The 21,681-nt window shown below is 37.8% G+C and overlaps 1 protein-coding gene across 3 annotated transcripts in view; it reads left to right on the plus strand.

Moving 5' to 3' along the window:
* Nucleotides 1–711: 711 nt before the first annotated feature.
* LOC136863335 (uncharacterized) overlaps nt 712–21,681 on the plus strand; it is a 118,734-nt gene continuing 97,764 nt past the window's right edge. For all 3 annotated transcript variants that reach the window (XM_067139721.2, XM_067139722.2, XM_067139720.2), the window contains exons 1-2: nt 712–867; nt 11,042–11,283. In XM_067139721.2, the coding sequence (XP_066995822.2) occupies nt 762–867; nt 11,042–11,283 (348 nt within the window). In that variant the 5' untranslated portion in view covers nt 712–761. The remainder of the gene's footprint in view (nt 868–11,041; nt 11,284–21,681) is intronic.

The following is a 21,681-nucleotide window of genomic DNA, read 5'->3' on the forward strand; positions in this document are numbered from 1 at the left end:
TGTAGTAAGCTACGTTGGCTGATAGGGCAAATGCTAGGATAGGCATCATTAGTTTTAACTTCGGAAGTTTGCGCGGCACTCGAATTAGATCACCACCTTCTACGGGTATATAATGTTTTCCCTAACAATACATTTGATTTCAAAAATGATAAAATGATTAATGTACACAGCATTATTAGGCCTATGATTCGGTTCGAAGTTTTCCTTACGAATGCTCTTAACCCAATTTTGCCTTAATATTAGGTCTTTTGGAAACGGGAACACTGAAACTCTTACTTACATCAAGGCACACAGCACATTAAACTATAAACATATTGCATAGGTAACTAAAAATGAAGAAAATACTTTCAGAGAACAACACGAGAATGAACGTTAACCTAATCATCGCCGATATTGTTGGAATAAATAAGCTCTTTGAGAACAAACAGCTTCTTACGGCACTGAAAGAGGATCTATAACCTTCTTAAGACCATAAATAAATATAATGTACGATTAATAATATTCAAATTTCCGTAAATATTTGGTAACAACACGACTTTCACAAATCAAAACAAACGCATGCTAACACTCCAGCTGCCGCCATTATGGACAGTTTCGATAGGTCGGTTAAGGTCTGAGATATTGTAGTTGGTCTTGGTTATACTATACATTATGGATATATATCTTCTGTGGTTTATTTTCCCCCACACCGATGTTTGACATGTCCGGGTATGTGTTGCTTATGTAGTCGCGTGGAGTAGTTCCTTGAGGAAAAATTCGAAATGCTGTGTCCCGGTGGCATGATGGAAACGAACAATATTTTATTTACATTTTTTATTGTTTTTGGTGTGGTCCTAACCAACCATATTTGCTTGTCATATCTAAACTGTAAGCTATTCGTTTAATTATTTAACAGCTAGTTTGAATGATATCTGACAATGTACGGTATATTATTGTTAGCAATTGTTTTCCATTTGATGTACTACATTGTTTGAATCCACTTTCTAAAACACGCTTATTTCTACAGATCTTACTCCTCTTAATTGTTACATAAATAATTTTATTGGTTGGTGGCGGGAGAATTTGACAGGCTTAACTTCCGCAACGTTGTGGTATCATGTATTACCGGATTGGTGTTTTTCAATGCAAATCTGGAACTGTACTTCTCTCGTTCTTTTTTCTTTGTCCGAAATCCCTTATTTTTTACGTTGCACTTATTGGGAAATTATCATTTTATATCATAGAAGAAACAATTCCCATAGGCTGCTTGTAATGCAGCTCTTAGAACAGCTGTGCTCCTGTAATTCTTCCATTGTTTGCTTTATTCTTTCAAATTCCTTTTCAATATGCAAGTTATTATACCTATTCCCCTGGCTTGTATCTTTTAGCGTTCCTGATAGATAAAACTTGCATGCACTAAAGTCAGAGGAACGTGTGAACAGGGTCATAACAGATGTCCCATATTGATTACAGAAAAATTCCAAGCAGTGTGTACTGCACTGTTTGAGAATTTTGTTGAAAATATGCATATTAAGCAAAACAATGGTGGTTTGTGGATGGTACCTCTCTTTTTTACATTATCCTCAAACACTATGGGCCTTAAGGTTCTTCCCGCTGTTGCAGCACACCTTGTCAGTTTTTGTGGCGAGCCTTGGAAATCTGTATTAATCAGGTGTTTTTTGTGTTTGCAGTGCCTATTAACTTGTGAATTAAGTAACTGTGTAGTTGAAATCACCCGTTTAGTTGTGAGTCGACAGAACCATTAGCTGTGTTCGGCAAAATGCAATTCGCCCAACTTCCACTGTCATCTTGTCACGCATGTATTTCCAATTAGGCTCGCTAGGCCCTGGCATATATATTTCAGCTCTACAAAATTTGGCTTGATTATTGCAGGTTGACCGACCTGTCTGGGCAAGTATTCGTGTATCTGTTAGTAACAATCAGCAGTGTACCTATGTAGTTTCTTACAGTGCGTTGTATGTACGTTTAGCTTTACTTTTCTGCTAGTCGTGGCAGTGTTAATGTACAGATTAGTTTAGGTTTAGTATAATCATATGTGAATGTGACTGAGAGATGGACAATCTTATGGCTAGTAGTGGGAAGTACAAGCGTAGTAGTGCGCAATATAAAAAACGGTGGGAAGAGCAGGAGGATAGGTATGGTGAATTAATGAAATGGCCTGCAAAAATGACAACTTCCTATTCTCATAAAGATGAGGACAGCAATGAAATTAATGTGGGTGATGGTAGTAGTGGTGTTTTCGTCAGAGGCTTTCTCCAGTACCTCGCACTTTGATCTAAATGAAAGTAACTTACAACAATGACATTGACATGATTGCCCCTATTCTTGTGTTAGACAATATTGTTAAATAGACAGAAAACACAACCACTGCAGTTAGCTGTTGAAAAAAAAGTCAGATTTGTATAACATTTTTCCCTGGTGCGGATCCTGCTCTATGAAGAAATAACGAAGAGTTATGAGATGATGTTGCAATACAGGGTGTATTGAAAAATGGTGATGTTTATTTTAGTACATGTAAGGAGCTAGTATTCAAACAAAGATTGGTACCTATCTAAAAGCACGTTTTAAAAGAAAACTTTGCAATGGTGAAATTTATACCATGTGTTGGCTAGTGTACATGCAGACTGTGCATACTGTGTAAGTCTGCCATGTATGCGATTTGGAAGCCCAAGTGACACAGGTTTTTCACAACTGGGTTTATTTTAAAAGTAGAAATGCACACAATGTGCAGATATTAGCAAAAGACTTATTCTTAACGAAAAAGTAACACTGAAGTTGTTCTTGTGGAGCAATTTACATCATGGTACCTTCCACATGTTTTCCCGCATAGCTGACACACACATACACACACTCTCTCTTCTTCTCTTCTTCCTCCTAGGCGTTTTCCCGCCAAGATGCGGGGTCTGCCATAATTCGACATTGGACCTTTGACTTCATCCGGTCAATGGTATCAGCAGATCATATGCTTACATACCACATATACTCGTGTAAGCAGTCCATCCAGCATTTTCTTGGTCTCTGTCCATCAGGGTTAAGTGTGAGAATTTGCTGTGCACACACGCATTCTATGTTCATAGAATGAAAAATTATGGTCTTGCACACATGATAACGAAAACTATATCCTGCGTTCCTCAACATTAGCGCCACAAGTCACCACTTGTATCGCAAACATCTGCTTGCGGAATGACTGTCGTTTGTTTTTATTTCCCAGATGATGTGATCAGGTGGTGCACAAGGTAGCCAAACTGTCTACTTAGGAACTAAGATAAGCAGTAAATGACCTTTACTCTTGCTGTGCGGACAGTATGTACCGTGGCCACAGATAAAAGCCTCCCTAAGGGAGTGTGGCCCCTTTTGGGGCCACTGTTCTGATGACAGAGATTGTCCTGGATGTGCAGTGATAGGTTACAGTTACTAAATGACCTTTTGTTTTTTTCCTTGCCATGCAGACACTATGCTGCTTTACTTGTGCTTTAATTCTGTGGGGGTTGGTAACTGAATGTAATTCTCATTGTTGCTGGGAATGATGTCTCATCCCATTTTTTGTTGGCCAATAGCAATGCTAGCAGTTACTTAAGCAATGGAGAACTGTGCTGCTCTTTATTAGGTTTTAAATGTAAATGCATTTCTGGTGGATGGCTGGTGGGTTCCTGGACATCCAATGAACACATCACTCCTCTAGAAAGGAATTCCGCATAAGATTTGTATAATATCTTCTTCCTCATTTGAAGAGTTTATCATTGGTATCAAATTTTGTTTAGACAGGTAGAAAGCATTTTCTGAGCAATGCCAGAAAGGAGTCAAAATCAACAAGAAATTCTAGCAAACAAGAAAACTACCTCCATGTAGTTCTCCAAATGCTCATTATTGCCTTATAATGCCATTCCTCTTATTGGTAGAAATTTAACAGCCGAGAAGACTCGCTTTAGAACTTCCCTCCAATACTGAAATTCTAGTGCTTACTCTATGAGGTTGCAATCAATCCTCCTTGTGCATTTGCTTGCATTCTTAAGTTTCCTACAATTGTTTTGTGGTGAGGAGATATTTCATGGTCATGCACTCTTTGGGAGGTGTTCTTCCAATCACAAAACTCGGTTGTTAAACCCAGAAGTTATAGCCTACTATACAGAAGAACTCAGATAAATATTTTGTCCCTCCTCTACTACACCATATAATTAGCTGCAAGCGGAACTACAGAATAAAAGAATAGAAATATGGGAAGATATGTACACCACGGAAGCGATTTCTACCAAATGGATGAAGGCAGATTTTGAGCTACATCATCTAGTGACCAGAATGACTGTAAAAATATGTACCATGCATTGCAGTTCTATAACATTATGAGGAATCCAGTTGTCGGCAGCCCTAAAGATGGTTTTCCACGATTTCACATTTTTACACCAGGCAAATGCTGAGTATGCACCTTAATTAAGGCCACGGCTGCTGCCTTCCCAATCCTAGCCCGAAAACCTTTGATGTGTTTGTACTATGTTAAACTGCTTGCAAAAATGTATAAAGTCTCAAAAACTGCTTGACAAAAATATTAAATGAAGTGACAGAGGCCATGCACTTTGGTGTCGTGCTTGACTCTACACCAGACATTTCACATATGGGCCGGCTGTCATTTGTTATTAGATGTGTTACAGCAGGTAGTAACCCAGTGGAACAATTTTTGGGTTTCTTGCCATATGTCGGGCACAAATTAGAACAAATAGTATGGACCATTTTATGTGTTTTTTGACTGATTTAATTTGAATATCAGTAACTGTAGAGGCCAGTTGTGCTGCTGAATCATGTTCAAGCACAGTATCTCTCTTTGGGATTCTCCTCTTCAGCACACTGCTGGGGTCTTCTTTTTGAAAACTGTCATCTTACAGTGCACAGTCTGTCCATAGTGCTTGACGAACGCTGCTGGAAAGCAGGCTGGTATAATTCAGACTTTGAATTTTATTTCAGATGATGATGATGATGTAAAAGCTACAATAGTAGTGAAGATTCCATGCTAAGGGAGAAAGTACAGTCACTTGGAACAGCATTTCTGACTATATTATGGGAAACCATACTTCAAATATTCAACAAAATAATAATGTTATTGGCGTTACGTTCCACTATCTATTGTTTTGGTTTTCGGAGACGCTGAGGTACTGGAATTTTGTCCAGCAGGAGTTCTTTTACTTGCCAGTAAATCTACCGGCACAAGGCTGATGTATTTGAGCTAGGATTGAACCTCCCCCACCGGGCGTAGAGGCATCCGGGAGATAGTAGGTTCGAATCCCAGCCCTGAAGATGGTTTTCCGTGGTTTCCCATTTTCACACCAGGCAAATGCTGTACCTTAATTAAGGCCACGGCCGCTTCCTTCCAACTCCTAGGCCTCTCCTATCCCATCGTCGCCATAAGACCTATCTGTGTCGGTGCGACGTAAAGCCCCTAGCAAAAAAAAGGATTGAACCTGCCAAATTGGGGTCAGACTAATGTATTATAGCTCTCTCTCCAAATTCATTTCACATTTACAAGTTATTTCAATCGCTTAGAAAGCCAGACAAAGGGAAAACTCTGTTTTCAGGAATACAGAGCAGATATGCAAAGGAAGATAAAACAAGCTTTGGCTCCTGTTGATTCCAGAGGTGGAGAATTTTTGCTGAATGGCTCCATAAATTTCTGCATAAACACATTTACTGTCATACTGGATACACTCAGTACAGATGTGAGAAAGCATGTTGAAAAATTCAACCATCAGCACAGTGCATTTGAATTTCTTGAAGAAATAAAGATTAAAAAGAAGTGGTGTGAAAATGGGAAACCACGGAAAACCATCTTCGGGGCTGCCGACAGTGAGGTTTGAACCCACTATCTCCCGGATGCAAACTCATAGCTGCGGGACCGTAACCATATGGCCAACTCGCCCGGTCTCTTTATGTTTCATGAAGAGCAGAAAGGTTAATGAATTTGTACAAAATATTGAGTCCTTGTTTATAGATGAATGTTTGCACCTAAAGTCACTCCCGGAACAAGGAACATCTAAAGATAAAAATGTTAGTTTAATTGCAATAAGCATGGTTGTGTGTCAGGACGACATAGTGGAGGTGTCCTAATGTAGACATAGCTCTTAGGATTCTAAGTAAACTTCACACAAGACATTAAATCCTCAGGAGAACTTTAGTTTTCTATCCTTTGAGATGTAGCAAAGAATTCACCTTGTAACTTGTCTCACTTTTCACAAGAACGATCTAAGAATTGATGTTTGACTTGTTTATTAACAGAGATAGTAGCACTGTGATATTTTATGTTGAATGTACAGTATTTGTCAATATTTAATTTACTCATTTAGCTCTAATGAATAAAATTTTCTTTTACTGTTGGAAATTAAAAATTCTGACTTTGGTATTTTTGTAAATATGCAAATTAATTAGTGAAATTTATCAAAAAATTCACTTAATCTAATAATGAGTATATGATTTAAGTCTGTTAGAAAACAAAATTTACCGGGCGAGTTGTCTGTAGGCCTACGGTTAGCTATGAGCTTGCATCCGGGATATATTGGGTTCGAACTTCACTGTCCGCAGACCTGAAAGTGGTTTTCTGTGGTTTCCTATTTTCACACCAAGCAAATGCTGGGACTGTAGTTTAATTAAGGTCAGGGCCGTTTCCTTCCCACTCCTAGGTCCTTCCTAACCCATCGTCGCAATAAGACCTATAGTATGCGCACTTTTTAGAGATAGATTTTTGTACTCGTTGCAGGAGTAAGAAGGGAGCACTGCCAGTTCCGGTAATATTGCCAACTGAATGGAAATGAAATCTGAATTGAATCGATAATATGATCGATCGATATGAATTTTATAAACATTTATTATCTTAAACAAACAACTGTGTCACACACACAATATATAATGCTATATAACATTTCCCGATGCAAAACGTGTTCCTAGCATGAATTCTATAATTTGGTTTTGCTGTGTAAACAACAACAACAGTACGAGTACTTAAAGTGTACGCCAGATGTCTCACAACGATGATAAGCGATTCTTAGTTTGCGTTTCAAAGGTTGTCAATACGAATCTCGAAGATAACCAAAGTCAACCGATTCAGCACTAGGGTGTAAATCTATCGCTAAAAAGTGCGCAGGTAGTATTTGTGTCAGTGCGACGCAAAGCAGATTGAAAAACAAATGTATATTTTGTCAAGACTTCTAATTCAGTGAGAACTTGCAAAGCTTAGGATACTAATTTGATATCATCAAAAAACCTTTTTACATTTTCAGTTGTATATACACCAGTTAAGAATCAGAATATACTAGTCTTTTTACTCTTCTGTGGCATTAATTGAGAGCTAAAGCATCCTTTAAAAGAATGTTGTTGTTCACTCCAAATGGACTGCTGTATTTAAATTAGTAATTAAGTTGAGCCTCTCTTCTGCGGATACCATTGGTTCTGCGGAATAATATCCTTTACAGGGTTGTAAAAATTTGTAACGGCAAAAAACACCCGCCTTGAATACCAAAAACCCCCAAACCCCACGGCACTTAACGCCCTTGAAAGGGCCTTGGCATGCCCAGTGACCGCTGCTCAGCCCGAAGGCGTGCAGATTACGAGGGGTCATGTAGTCAGCACGATGCATCCTTTCGGCCGTTATTCTGGACTTTCGAGACCAGACCTTAACAAGCATACATTTTTTATTTTTATTATTCTAAATAATTTCATACTAAATATTTCTGTGTGAGATATTAGAAGCGATTTTAGAGCCTTTACAAACATTACAACTACAGATAGTAATCGTTCAACTTAACATTTTTTTTTTTTTTTTTTTTTTTTTTTACTGCAATATTCTTGAAAAGGGAAGAAAATCTGTTAAATAGTTCCAGTAAACGTGTGTTCCAGTGCAATACACAAATTCTTTCTCTGTTTAAGAATCTTAAACTTTCAGATTATTTGCAATTTCTCGTGCCTTTTCTTGTAACATTGCTCTCCCCCCTCACTGTTTCTTTTGCTCGAGCACATTTGAACCACTCATACAACATCCATTTCTGAAAAAATTGATTCCTGCTTTTGTTTTCATTTCTCAATTCCTATTTTCCTCCTACTCCCTTAAAATTTTATTTTTATGTTTCAAAATTGTGTTTGTTTGTGCTTTCCTCCATTTGAATTTTTTGGTAGACTTTCTTACTGAAAGCTTTTTGCACTTTCTGTAATTACATTTTTCTTGTGTCGTGATCCAAACCCGCCTTTCCCTTGTTATTCATGTTTACTGGGAGATTGAAATGTTACGGTATTTCTATCTCAACAGTTTGCTCATGTAGTTCTCTTCCTTGTTAAGTTTAACTGAACTGTCTGATCTTGACCGTATCAACAACAGCCTTGGTTATGAATGGAATGATGCAAGCTTTGTTGAAAAATCCCTTCGTAACTTGTGAGTGAACGGTCACTGGCAGCATTCCTGAGCAACTAGAATTGTTACTCTTCATTTCAACACAGGGAAGTTCTATCTTGGCGCTGACAGTGGAGTATCGAAGAAATACAACAGAGTGGCCCAGTAATACTGTGCAGTCGCTTTTTTTAGTACATAGCTATGGCATCTAAAAGGAAATTTTAACAATTCGGAAGAAGATTGAAGTTATCAGGAGTGCAGAAATAAACAAGCTCAGTATGCGTGTGCTTGCAGATAAATTCAATATGGGAAAGACAAGAATAAATTCAACTCTCCAACAAAAAGGCAGCATAATTAAAACAGCTGCATGAGAACTTTGATGGCAGTAGGAAAAGCAAATTACTTAAAATTCAAGGTCTTGCCATTGATAAAGTTCTGTTTGTGTGGTTTTTAGCTGCAAGAAGAAAAAACAGTCCTATCTCCGGTCCTATTATTCGAGAAAAGGCTAAGTAAGCAATAAGGGAACTTGGCTACAAAGATTTTAAAGCTTCGAATGGTTGGCTAAAAAAAATTAGCTACAAAACTGTGCATGGAGAATCTCCTGATGTTGCTTGCCTGCAGATTGTTCAGTGGAAAGAAAAAGTGGCCTCCATTATTGCAGGTTATAACGAAGAAGATGTTTAAAATGTGGATGAACTGGTCTATTCTTTTTGTGCTCATCCTGACAGAAGTGTTTCTGGGGAGAAAATTTTCTAAAGAGCATTTGACTGTGCTACTCTTCTCAAATATCATACCTGACGCATCAAAACCTCCTGTTATTGGAAAGGACAGGATGTAAGGGAGTTAACAGTGGAATGGATAGCTGATAGAAAAACGTGGAAGGTGCAAGAAATTATGACTGACTGGCTTGTTTCTTTTGATAAGGAAATGATAAGCCAAAAGACAATGAGACCTCCCATCCTGAATTGAACTTGAAAAATATCTAGTTAGTGATCTATCCCTCGAACACTACTTAGATCTGTCAAACTCTTGATCAAGGTAACATTCATGTTTTCAAAGGCCAGTGCAGACAGCTAATACTGAAGCAGCTCATAGTAAACCTGAACATTGCATCTTCTGCCTCTGATCTCTGCAGAAAGATAGTGAAATTGGAATGTTCTTGGACAAACCAGCATAGACAAGTTTTTTAAAAGGGAAATATGTCATACAAGAGTGAGTGTTGGTGACTTGAAGTACAATATACAATAGTATATGCTGTCCACAGAGTCTGTGAAGTGTCAGTGTGAAAAAAGTGTTGTAGTGCATAGACTGTCAGCTGCTTATTAGCTTATTTCCTAAAATGTCTTTCAGATAGTAGCCCTACAGTATATGCATTGCGAGGGATAAATTTTGCTTATGTAAGCATCCCTTTCCATTAACAAACGCTTCCCAGATACAAATTTTTTCATGCAATCATTGTCTGTAATAGAGAGGTTTCACTGCATTACCGTATGTTCCAAATAGTCATATTGCTTGACCAGTGTAAATGCAGAAATAAGTTAACAAAGACTAATTTCAAGATTTGTTAAGTATGGACAAAAAAAACTTTGGCTGATGTTCAGTTTTATGGAATCTTGAGTTACTGGAAATTTACTGTGTGAATTTCATGTAAAAATAAGATCACCAGGATGTTCTTTGGTACACAAACTGCATTGCATTTATTTGTATTCACAAGTCTTTTGAAATGTGTAAACCTACAGTCATGCAGTTCAATCTTGAATCTATTTTTGGGTGGTCACGCAAAAGGGGACTTGAAGGGAAAATAATAAATTCCCTTTAAATTCCTTTGAGGGTCTCTTTTGCATGACCCCTTACATTTGTGTCCGCAGTGACGAGGTAACAGCATACTTTGGGACCATGTAATAGCTGTCTGTTTCTGTACCTGGGAGTGTTCACAATAGAGAGGTAACGTTATCATTGTTCGTATAGAATTTATATCAGGACTTTTTTTTTTTCCCCCCCAGTAGTTTGTGCCTTCAGTGGGGAAATTTTCTCAAATGTAAAAATCTGAAAGCACCATCACGCCCTGAGGCCAAGCAATTATGAAGCAAGGATGTCGGAGCCATGTTTCTCTCTCTCAGTCCACATTTGGTCAAGTTTGTGAAACGTGGCTGTATTTCATCTATCCAAGGACTGTATCTGAGAGTAAAATGAGTTGTAATGGTTTCAAGTTTGAGAAATTTGGTTCTGAAAAATGTGTTTTTACTTGTAAATTTTCTCACCCTAGTAAGTGGAGCATTTTTTTTTTTTTTTTTTTTTTTTTTTTTTTTTTTCGGTGAGTACATTGTTTTGGTACAGTAAAAATGCAAACAATTCTGGAAAGTCTTTCCCTTCATGCTGCTAATTGTTTACTCCATGCTTTTGCCACAATTTCAGGCATGACAGTAGGCTACTTGTTGTATTGGGTGTCATTAATTCATTCATATGATTCTTAATAAGAAGAAAGAGGTAATATAATAGTTCATTTTGCCTTCCATTTTTTTTTGCCGATAGACCCCTTAAAATAATAATAATAATAATAATAACAGTACTAATAATAATTTTTTTTTTTCATTATAAGCAGGAAGTGAGACCTAATGTTTATTTGGTTTTGTTCTCATTTGAACATTCAATTTTGATTTTTTATCATTATTTTTTCAGATACAATGGATGCCGGCAAAGTGTGTTCACCTTTCAAAAATAATACATTGAAACTGGGTGCAAAATATAATGAACATGGTATAGTTATAAGTGAGACTAGTAGGTTCAATTACTGGTTTGGTCGCAAAATCTCTAAATGCAGATTTGAAGTTAAAGAGCACCGAAAGAATAAGATTGTAGCAGTAATACAAAAATTGTCCTTTCGCCAGGATGAATCTGGAAACTGTACTGATTATGTTCAGGTATTTATGAATTTTGTTTATTTTTGTTTCACTATTGATCAGTTTTTTTTTTTTTTCCTGTAAGAATGCATTAGTTTCTTGTTTTGCCTTATTCATGTGATTATGTGTTTTACAAGTGTTAATTGTAACACACATTTGGCATCGTTTAAACATATTTTGAGAGTTCATCTTTTGGCAGATTTGGTTTTCAAATTCTTCCAACCTTCCCCTTTAAACCCAAAAGTTCTTTTTTTTTCCCTCTATTTGCTTTCAAATTCGTCTATATCACTTCAAGTCCATAGTATAACTACAAAATATTAAGCTCGTATTTATCACAGTTTTGTCAGCAGGTGCCGTGTTCATATGATCACGCTAGCAGATATGTCAGCATTCTAGTCTCTATGGCATTTCTTTCATATTTATAGATTTTTATGTATTTGTATTGATGAGTTATGAACAAAATACACTAACATAAACTGAAAATGATCATTTATGGAGAAAAAAATGAAATGGCGTATGGCTTTTAGTGCCGGGAGTGTCTGAGGACAAGTTCGGCTTGCCAGGTGCAGGTCTTTTGAATTGACGCCCTTAGGTGACCTGCGCGTCGTGATGATGAAATGATGATGGAGACGACACATACACCCAGCCGCCGTTGCCAGCGAAATTAACCAAGTATGGTTAAAATTCCCGATCCTGCCGGGAATCGAACCCAGAACCCCTGTGACCAAAGGCCAGCATGCTAACCATTTAGCCATGGAGCCGGACTATGAAGAATATACACTAATTGCACTAATTACAATACACAAATAAATAAATCCACAAAAAAAAAAGCACTGAAAGTTCCAAGATCTTCTAATAAATTACATACAGTTATCCAATTCACAGAAATTATTCAGTAGAAACAAATATTTAACCGGGCGAGTTGGCCGTACGGTGAGCGGTGCGAGGCCGTGAGATTGCATCCGGGAGATAGTGGGCTTGAATCCCACTGTCGGCCGCCCTGAGGATGGTTTGACGTGGTCTCCCATTTTCACACTAGGCAGACGTTGGGGCTGTACCGTAATTAAGGCCACGGCCACTTCCTTCCCATTCCTAGGCCTTTCCTTGCCCATCATCGCCATAAGACCTATCTGTGTCAGTGCGACGTAAAACAAATAGCAAAAAAAAAAAAAAGAAACAAATATTTAAGAACTGTGTGCTTTATACTGTATAAAATAGGAAATATTTTGGAATACAGAGACCAACATTGCATTTTATGCACTCAGTGCCAAACAGTGCTGGAGCATTCCTTTCCAGCACAGCTTCATTGAATGTAGGGTGCTACAGGGTGACCAATGCCATCAAGTCTTATGTCGTCAGTGACACTGCTCTGCTGGATGCTATATCTTGAGGTGACAGGGCAGCCTCTTCCTATTGGCATTACGGTGTTTTAGATTTCTGGAGACATGTCTGCACAATCGTGACAAATTTCTAGATATGACAAATCACATCCACACCTCCTTAGAAGGAACCATGAATTGTGAATGGAAACATCCAGGAGCCATGTGGACAGCGACCAATGTCACTTCATTCTACGTATACCTATGACACATTCTGGTCCATCCTGTCTGTTCCACCCATTCCACTGTCTTAAGCTCCAAACACAGCTGGCCGCGTTATATGCACTTTCCTTTTCTCTGCCCAGGAGTATCGTGGTATCATAGAAATTGGTTCAACAACATGGCATGTTGATACTATGGTAACCACGGAGTTATCAATCCAGTGAACAATACTTATACCCTCAGGGTTCTTTGCCATGTTGTATGTTCCCCGACCCTGTTTCTTAATTTCGTTTGAAGGTGTGATCGGGCAGTCTTTGGGAATTCGAGTCTCACGATTAATTCCAGTAGTGCCATGTCCGGAACATTTTAGATGAGCCAAAAGGGCCATTCCGTTAAAAAAAAAAAAAAAGAAAGATTATCAAAATGTAATTGAAAGGGCAAGTGTGACATATCATTGGATAGTTGATCCAGTATTAGTATAATTGAATCAGCATACTTTCCAAATTGTTGACCATTTTCAGGATTATCATAAGGATTCATTTCTTGGCAAATGTCAACATTTTTTAGATAACCTGAGGGAGTGTTCAAACACCAGACCTTATACCCACAGATAAATTGCTTGCAGCTGTGTCTACTGTATCATATTCCACCACGCATTCGTCAAAATCCTGTTCAGGCCAGAAATGCACAAGGAATCTTTCTTTCAGCTTGTTCATAATAGTTTGTAATTTCCTTATCTTATCATTCTTATCAAATTGAATATTATCCATACAATGAATGAAGAAACATATTTCCAGAAAGCAGTCCCTTCTAGTAGCATTTACAACAAGTGTATTACATACATCATCTGCTGCTTCCCAATATGATGGTTTGCTTTGCGTTTCGCCCCCATGTGCTAGGCTGGGAAACTCTGGCAACCAGGAATGAGTTAGCTGGAAAATTTATAATGTCCAATAATGGATGCATACAGATTTTCATTAAGATAGGACCACTAATAAATATTTGAGAATTACATTTTAGACCTTCCCCTTGTACCCGCTCAAAGCCTGAATCCCAACCAGCATTTATCTCGGGGAGTGTTACGGTCCGAAACTATCGCAACTAATAAACAATAAAATTAATATCGGGATATAAGATCTCCAATTAAATGTATGGGCGCCATCCAGTTAGTACTACAGGGTTGAACGGGATACTCTATAATCATTAACTTTAAGGCCCATCATAAAAACACATAAAAAATATATTAAATCAGATCAAAGGGAAAAATATGAAAGCTCCGTCCTAGGAATGGGGACGGATATTTAAACGGTCACCAAGGGTTTACTATTCTACAAGAACAGGAACCTGGAACTGTTTCCTTGCAAATGCTAAAGGAGCATTTTATTTAAGTAAACAAAATAATTTTTTACACACAACCAAAATCTGTTGATCCTTAATTTGCCGGTATTAGCAAATTATTCCAGAAAATTTGTACACAATATTTGACACTTTTGACCACCCATCCATTTGGGTGGTGGAACCGTTGATATCTGAAGGTATCAGATTTACCCTTGTTGACACAATGACCATTTCTGGTCATGGACCAATTACCTGTTGGCCAAGTGGGCGCGATCACATGACCCCTGTCTTCGCCTCCAATTTTATTGAGATGAGACCAACCCGGGAAACTACAAACTCTCCCCGGGTTCCTAACCAAGATATGCTAATCGTTAACTGAAGGAAACGACAAAGAGACTCTAACCTAATGGTCCAGGTGTAGGGATTTGCCTTCCTATTACAAATATTAACTTATTATTTACAACAACTTGACATTATTACGTTATTTTGCCAGCTGACTTCCCTAGTATCATTCATCATCATCATCTGAAATAAAAATAAAAAAGGTATTATTATTATTATTATCAACATTATTATTAATAGTGCAGATCGTGATTATCGTAACCCGTAATCATCCTCGCTCTAATATTTCTACTTCTCGCTCTTATTATTATCTTCTGAAATAAAAAAGTAGTTTCTTCTTCTTCTTCTGATACTTCAAATATTATTATTATTATTATTATTATTATTATTATTATTATTATTATTAAAGTAGTTTGGAAATTCTATATTTTAATTGTAATTCCCACCATCATTGTTATGTTCAGAAATATAAAGAAAGAAATTCTTCATCTTCTGCCTCTTCAAATTATTATTATTATTATTATTATTATTATTATTATTATTATTATTATTATTATAATGGTAAATTAATTTCACGTGTTATACCACCATTAGCGATATTTATGGTTAATGCATAAGCTTTTACAGTTTCGGTCTACTTTGGCCCTAAGCAATTGATTTATGATTTACTTGGATTATTATTATTATTATTATTATTATTATTATTATTATTATTATTTTGAAAATTTATATTTTAATTTCAATTGATAGTGTCAGTCGACTATTATTATGTTTAACGCATAACCCCTTTTACAATCCCGGTCTAGTTTGGCACTTAATCAATTAAGACATGATTTACTTGGAATATTATTATTATTATTTCGAAAATTTATATTGTTATTTCCCTTCTTTAGAACTTAGTCAGATATGTTAACTTCCAAATATGAACCACCCAGATCCGATTTCATATCGGTTGGGACATAATAACGGTATTCGAACCCGCAACCTATTTTCGTACTGTCGTTAATTTCGTTTTGAAGTCCATTTTTTCACTGGAACTCTTCAAACATTTAATTCATTCATTAATCTTTGGTGCGTGGACTCCTGCCACTCATGACACCGAATCGGCATATTATATCGACGTAGGCATCGAGATTTATCTATTTCATCATCAAACACAGTACGGCTCAATTCTCACCTCATGCCGGATTTTCGTCCCGCATGACTTCCGATCTCAAAAATGGGCTTTCAGCATATCATGACCATCTTATACACATGCCTCTATCACTTCTAAACAAATATTTATGATTATTATGGAGTCCAAAAACGTTAAATCAACAATTCAGGTTAAATCAAATTTACTGCCCGAATCAAAATATTCACGCCACATGTTATCTCCACATTGAAATTACTTTAACTTGCAATCATTCCATTAACTTAGGCCTGCGCCATTATTCACAAAGCATTGCAATAAACACGCATTTACACATTACCCATGTTCAGTTAACACTCCGATACTTCTACTGATTATTATGTTTCTGTCCACTGGCGAAACTTCGCTGCACGAATAATCATCGATATTTACAGACATTTCAATGGACTTCATTCCGTCCCACAAGAACAAAAATCACTCTGCAACCCTCTACCTCTGGATAATCTTACACCATGCCTTAATATCTATAAAGTTCCGATAATGGAAAACACATTGTGAGCACTTCTAAAATGAATATTAATTTTATCTTTATGTGAAACATGCTCCATATAATTTCAAACAATTCAAGCACGTGAATAAACAAATCAACCCTACTCTACTCTATTATATAATCAAAATTATGATGAGTGCTTGATCTAATTATGTACATTTTAATTTGTCCCTTTATCTATCTCTGAATTTATACGAGCCGGAAACAGTTCATTTCACAATCAAGTTACCATAATGAAGGAATATGATTTCCTCCCGCTAACGATAGCAATCTACAAATATATTAATGGGTACTCATCGCAGCCTTATAGTTTGCTAAACTGGACGAGGAGCACAGGCCCCGTCCAGCTTAGCCCTGCATCCTACTGGTTTTCATGCCAGCTTGAAGAGGTAATCCAATGCACTTTTCAGATTTACACATATTAATTTTCAAGTTTTAAAATTTTAATATTTTAACAAATTTACACACACTAATATTGAACTGAAACTTTACATGTCTGGCCTTTTATCTAGCCCACTTAATGTAAATATACATTCTTCGTTCCTTTCCCGGACACTAGGAACATGGGATACCTCGGGATCCCCTTTACAACGGCCCGGACGCGCACTCGATTTCCCGTCGTGTGTTCGTGCAGCTGACCAGGTATCAGTTGATGATTGACTGTTTACTGGATGAAATACGTCGAACGCCCGTGATCGTTCTCACGCCACGTACTTCCTAATTTCTTTTTGTAGAATCTCACACTCCTATCCATAGGTTGTAATTTAATTAGTTCAGTAAATATTGGAACTCTTCTTGCTAGTAGACTGTTCAAGACTGTAATATGAACTACTACACATCACGAATCACCGTGCTACGTAACATTCTAACACTTCGAACACTACTCCACGAGTAAATACACACATGCTCCCTGGCGTAGTAACAGCACGGAAAATATTCACAAGTAAGTAACGCACCCCTGGCGTTGTAACAGCTCAAACACATTATCAGAAGTAAGTAAGTCCGTCTCCACGACCCTATATTTATATTCGTCTCCCCTCTCCTCCGAGTTCACGATAGGTCATCTTACGACGCGCAGCTCCGATATCCTCATACGAGTATTTTTGGCTCTGCCAGTGGCTTAAATATGGGATCCAATGATGTGATTATGTTCTCAAAGGCTCCACGCCAATTTTCAACTAATATCGTTTGCTGGTAATGGATATAATTGCGAATTTAGCTCCTGTATTCCAGGCGGGAATTTCGCGCCATATTGTAGCGTCTCCTGCCTGCAGCCAATCAATGGATAGCATCCATGAATTCTCAGAGTTACGCCAATCAATCTCCCTCAGTTAATAACTTTTAATAACTTTTATTATATGGTTAGGCTTCTAAATTTCACCTTATTTCGAATTTCTAACTCACTTCCTTCTATAAATTTAATCCGTGGAGTTACGGTTGCTAGTGCTTCTTACAATACGAAGTTGGCGTACCTGCTACCGGTCTATGAATTTTACGATTGGTCCAAGCTCTCGTGGGACAGAGAAGTTTCATATTTTTTTTCTTCATGTGCCAACCTTGCGCTCAGTTCCTGCTAGTAACTAGCAGCTCCTTTGACATCTTTTCTAGGAATTTTGCACACGGCTCTTGCGGGGTTGCCACACCAAATTTCGCTCGCAGCGATGAATCTTTCCACTAACTTGTCAACAACTCATGCCTCTCTCCTTCCCCTTCACTGAGAATTCTAATTCTGCTGGCCATTGTAATTCTTAATCTTAGTGGAGACAACAGTCTGTGGCAGGTTGCACAATACCATCTCGGCCTGGCCTGCACTTACAAATATGTAAAGTAAGATATTCTTGCTTCTGAAACTGAAATAATTAATTACAATTGAATGACGCCTATCACACCCCCACCAGGGCGCACCCTAAACTACCATTTTTTTCAGCATAAATACAATTATTTCCAGTCTAGATTGTAGCGACTTATTCCCTGGCTTCGCCTACCAATTTTCGTTAAGATACGACCATTAATAACAGAAATATTTGAGAATTAAATTTTAGGCCTTCCCCAAAACTACCATTTAACTCAGCGTGAATAAAATTATTTATAGCCTAGATTGTAGCGACTTATTCACCGACTTTGCATACAGATTTTCATTAAATCCTCTTCAGCCTTTTTCTCATCATGCGTGTATATACATACAGACAGACAGACAGTAATTACGGAAAATTAAAAAGTGCATTTCCTTATTACTGTGGACGCAACTGACACAGAAATACCATCCTTTTTAAATTCTGAGCAATGTACAGACAAAACTCTTATTTTATATACCATATAGATTGCACCGTTGTACTCTTCGTGAGGAGGTTCACTGCAACATTCCCATCAGTCTTAAACTTACCGTTATCTGCTATTTCATTTGAATTTTGTTAATTAATTAATTACTTAATTTCTTCTCCACTGTAAAGGTCACTGGAATCAAATCCTTCAACTACATCCTTGTCCATTTCTTCCAGGAAACTTGTTTATTCAAGACGGTACATGATGCTAATGGAACACTAGAATCCTCCACCATGAACAGTACACTTGAAGATAGATGTTAATAATGTAACTGAAAGTTCCAACTATTCCAGCACAATTTTAAAGAATCTCGACTGCTTCTCAATCGCACGCAGCTATAGACCTAGTATGTGATGCTATTTTGTAGTTGTATTGCCGTAGTCAGAATTGTTAAGTGACCATTTCTATTGATTTTAGTGCCTGAAAATCTGCAGTGTGATTACACTGTTACACAAATTCTGAAAATTTGAATGTTAATGGTGCAGAGAATGATTTCATGCTGTTTGATGGTGTCCAGATCGAGCAATTTCTTCTTCTTTTCTTTATTACATTTTTGCCATACAGTTGGAACAGTGTATCCCAGTTTTTAAGATTAGGATGTAAACGTTGTAACATAACATTCTGTTTGATGATGTCCAGATCGAGCAGTTTCTTCTTCTTTTCTTTATTACATTTTTGCCATACAGTTGGAACAGTGTATCCCAGTTTTTAAGATTAGGATGTAAACGTTGTAACATAATCTGAGAAGCTTTTTGTTTTCCAAGTACAATGTTTGAGCATGTTACTGAAACTGATTAAACCCCCTGTGGGTGGGGGGCGCAGATGAAGAATACACCCATAGTATCCCCTGCCTGTCGAAAGAGGTGACTGAAAGGGGCCCAAGGGGCTCTCAACTTGGGAGTGTGGATTGGCGACCACGGGGCCCTTAGCCGAGTCCTGGCATTGCTTCCACTTACTTGTGCCAGGCTCCTCACTTTCGTCTATCCTGTCCGACCTCCCTTGGTCAACTCTTGTTCTTTTCCGACCCCAACGGTATTAGAGCATTTGAGGCCTAGGGAGTCTTTCATTTTCACGCCTTTCGTGGCCCTTGCTTTTCTTCGTCCGTTACTTCATCTTTCGAAGTGATGGATCCCTTCTTTCTTCTTCTTTTCTCTCTCTCTTTACCCCCTGTGGGTGGGGGACGCAGATGAATAATACACCCACGGTATCCCCTGCCTGTCGTGAGAGGCGACGTAAAAGGGGTGACCAAGGGATGATTGAATTAGAACCATGAAACTACTTTTGATTCATACCATGACGCGGAGAACACCGTAGGTTGTCTGTACTTGCAAGTAGTACCACTATATTAGGTATGAAATAGGTTTGTGATTAGTAGCAGCCAAGAGCCTAGCCTGGGGTTTTCCAGTACCCGTGCGTCGTACCCATGTGAGCAACACCGCGGGTCTGGGCGTTGCCTGTGAGTTGTACCACTATATGAGCGACACCGTGGGTCTGCGTTGCCTGTGATTAGTACCCACTATGTGAGAAAACCACGGGAATACCGGCACCTGTGACTAGTACACCTAGGTGAGGAACCTTATCGGTTTGCGTTGGCTATGAGTGGCGCCATTGTGTGAGAAACACCATAGGTTTGTGTTACCTATACGAAGTACAATACTTGTGAGTAGTACCATCTTGTGTGGAACACCGTGAGTCTTCGCTACATTTGATTAGTACCCCAACATGACAAATACCATGGTTCTACTTTACTCGCGACATGTACCATTCTGTGGGGCCTTAGACGTGGATTTTGCACCCTGTAGACATCGAATGAATTTTAATCACATATATTCACAAATTACACACTCACATGACCTTAATCACAGTATCACAATAAAACACTTCAAGAATATCAACAAGCTGCCATTATTAAAACAGTTGACAACTGACACCAAATACCAAAGAGGTCACACTTTGAAACACAGTTGAAAAACAGATGACCACTGATCAGTTCAACATGGAGACTGCCTTAACTCAGCATGTCAGCCACGTGCTACTGCACAATAACTTCCAAACCACAACTTCAGTAACTCAACAGTAACTAACTTCACCGTCAAGATCGCCTCATATATATCTTGCCAGATTTCCAGAAAAATACGTTACCAAAAATAACTACGTTCTTCAATATCCCAGAGTGTCCAATACATAGAAATAGTGTACAGAAACTTCTCAATCATTCTTGTCTATCTACACCATTCTGGAAGTTACATTGTGTTTCACAATTATGGATTACAATTTATATATACAGGTAAGAATAAATTACATAATATTAATTTACAGGTATTTACATTAACGGAACTGATATCAATGTCTACGTACAACATATGTTCCATGACATAACCTCATACATAATATGATCATTCGACTACGTCAATAACAGTAATACTAAAACTAAATGTATGTAACACTTCAGAGCTATACATACAAGAAATAATAATAATAATAATCATCATCATCATCATCACGATCATTAAAAATGCCTAATAATTAAAAAAATATTCGAGCCCGATATCTACATTAGCTACCGATGGGTGAGAGAATATTGTTTTCAAGTTATACCTGTTATCACACTTGCGTCACCACGAAAGAGATCAACAGAAAAGGCCCAGAGAAGGTAGAGGAGTTCTGGGAAGACCTACAGGAAACAATATGCAAGGTACCAACCAAAAATATAATCACACTCCTTGGATATTTTAATGCACAACTAGGGAAAGAAAGGAGATTCAGAGATATTATGGGAGACTATCCAGCCCACAAAAGGGTGAATCATAATGGAGAGCAATTAACAGAATTACGCAAGACCTTCAACCTGGTCATGAAATCAATAGCTTTCAGATACCACCGTAGGGGAAAAAAAAGGATGTATTCCAACCCCAACCTTGGAAAGTTCCAGATTGATCACAGAGAGATCTCAAAACATGCAGAACCAAGTTGGCAAGCGGTTTTGGTCACGTAGCTATCAGCTTGCAATCGGGAGATGGTGGGTTCAAACCCCACTGTTGGCAGCCCTGATGATGGTTTTCCACGGTTTACCACTTTCATACCAGCAAATGCTGAAGCTATACCTTCATTAAGGACCTATCTGTGTCGACACAACGTAAATCGAATTCTAAACTAAAAACAGTGTTGTTAAGACATATCAGAAGTAAAAAGAT

The sequence above is a fragment of the Anabrus simplex genome, chromosome 2, assembly GCF_040414725.1.
Source record: "Anabrus simplex isolate iqAnaSimp1 chromosome 2, ASM4041472v1, whole genome shotgun sequence".
NCBI lineage: Eukaryota > Metazoa > Arthropoda > Insecta > Orthoptera > Tettigoniidae > Anabrus > Anabrus simplex.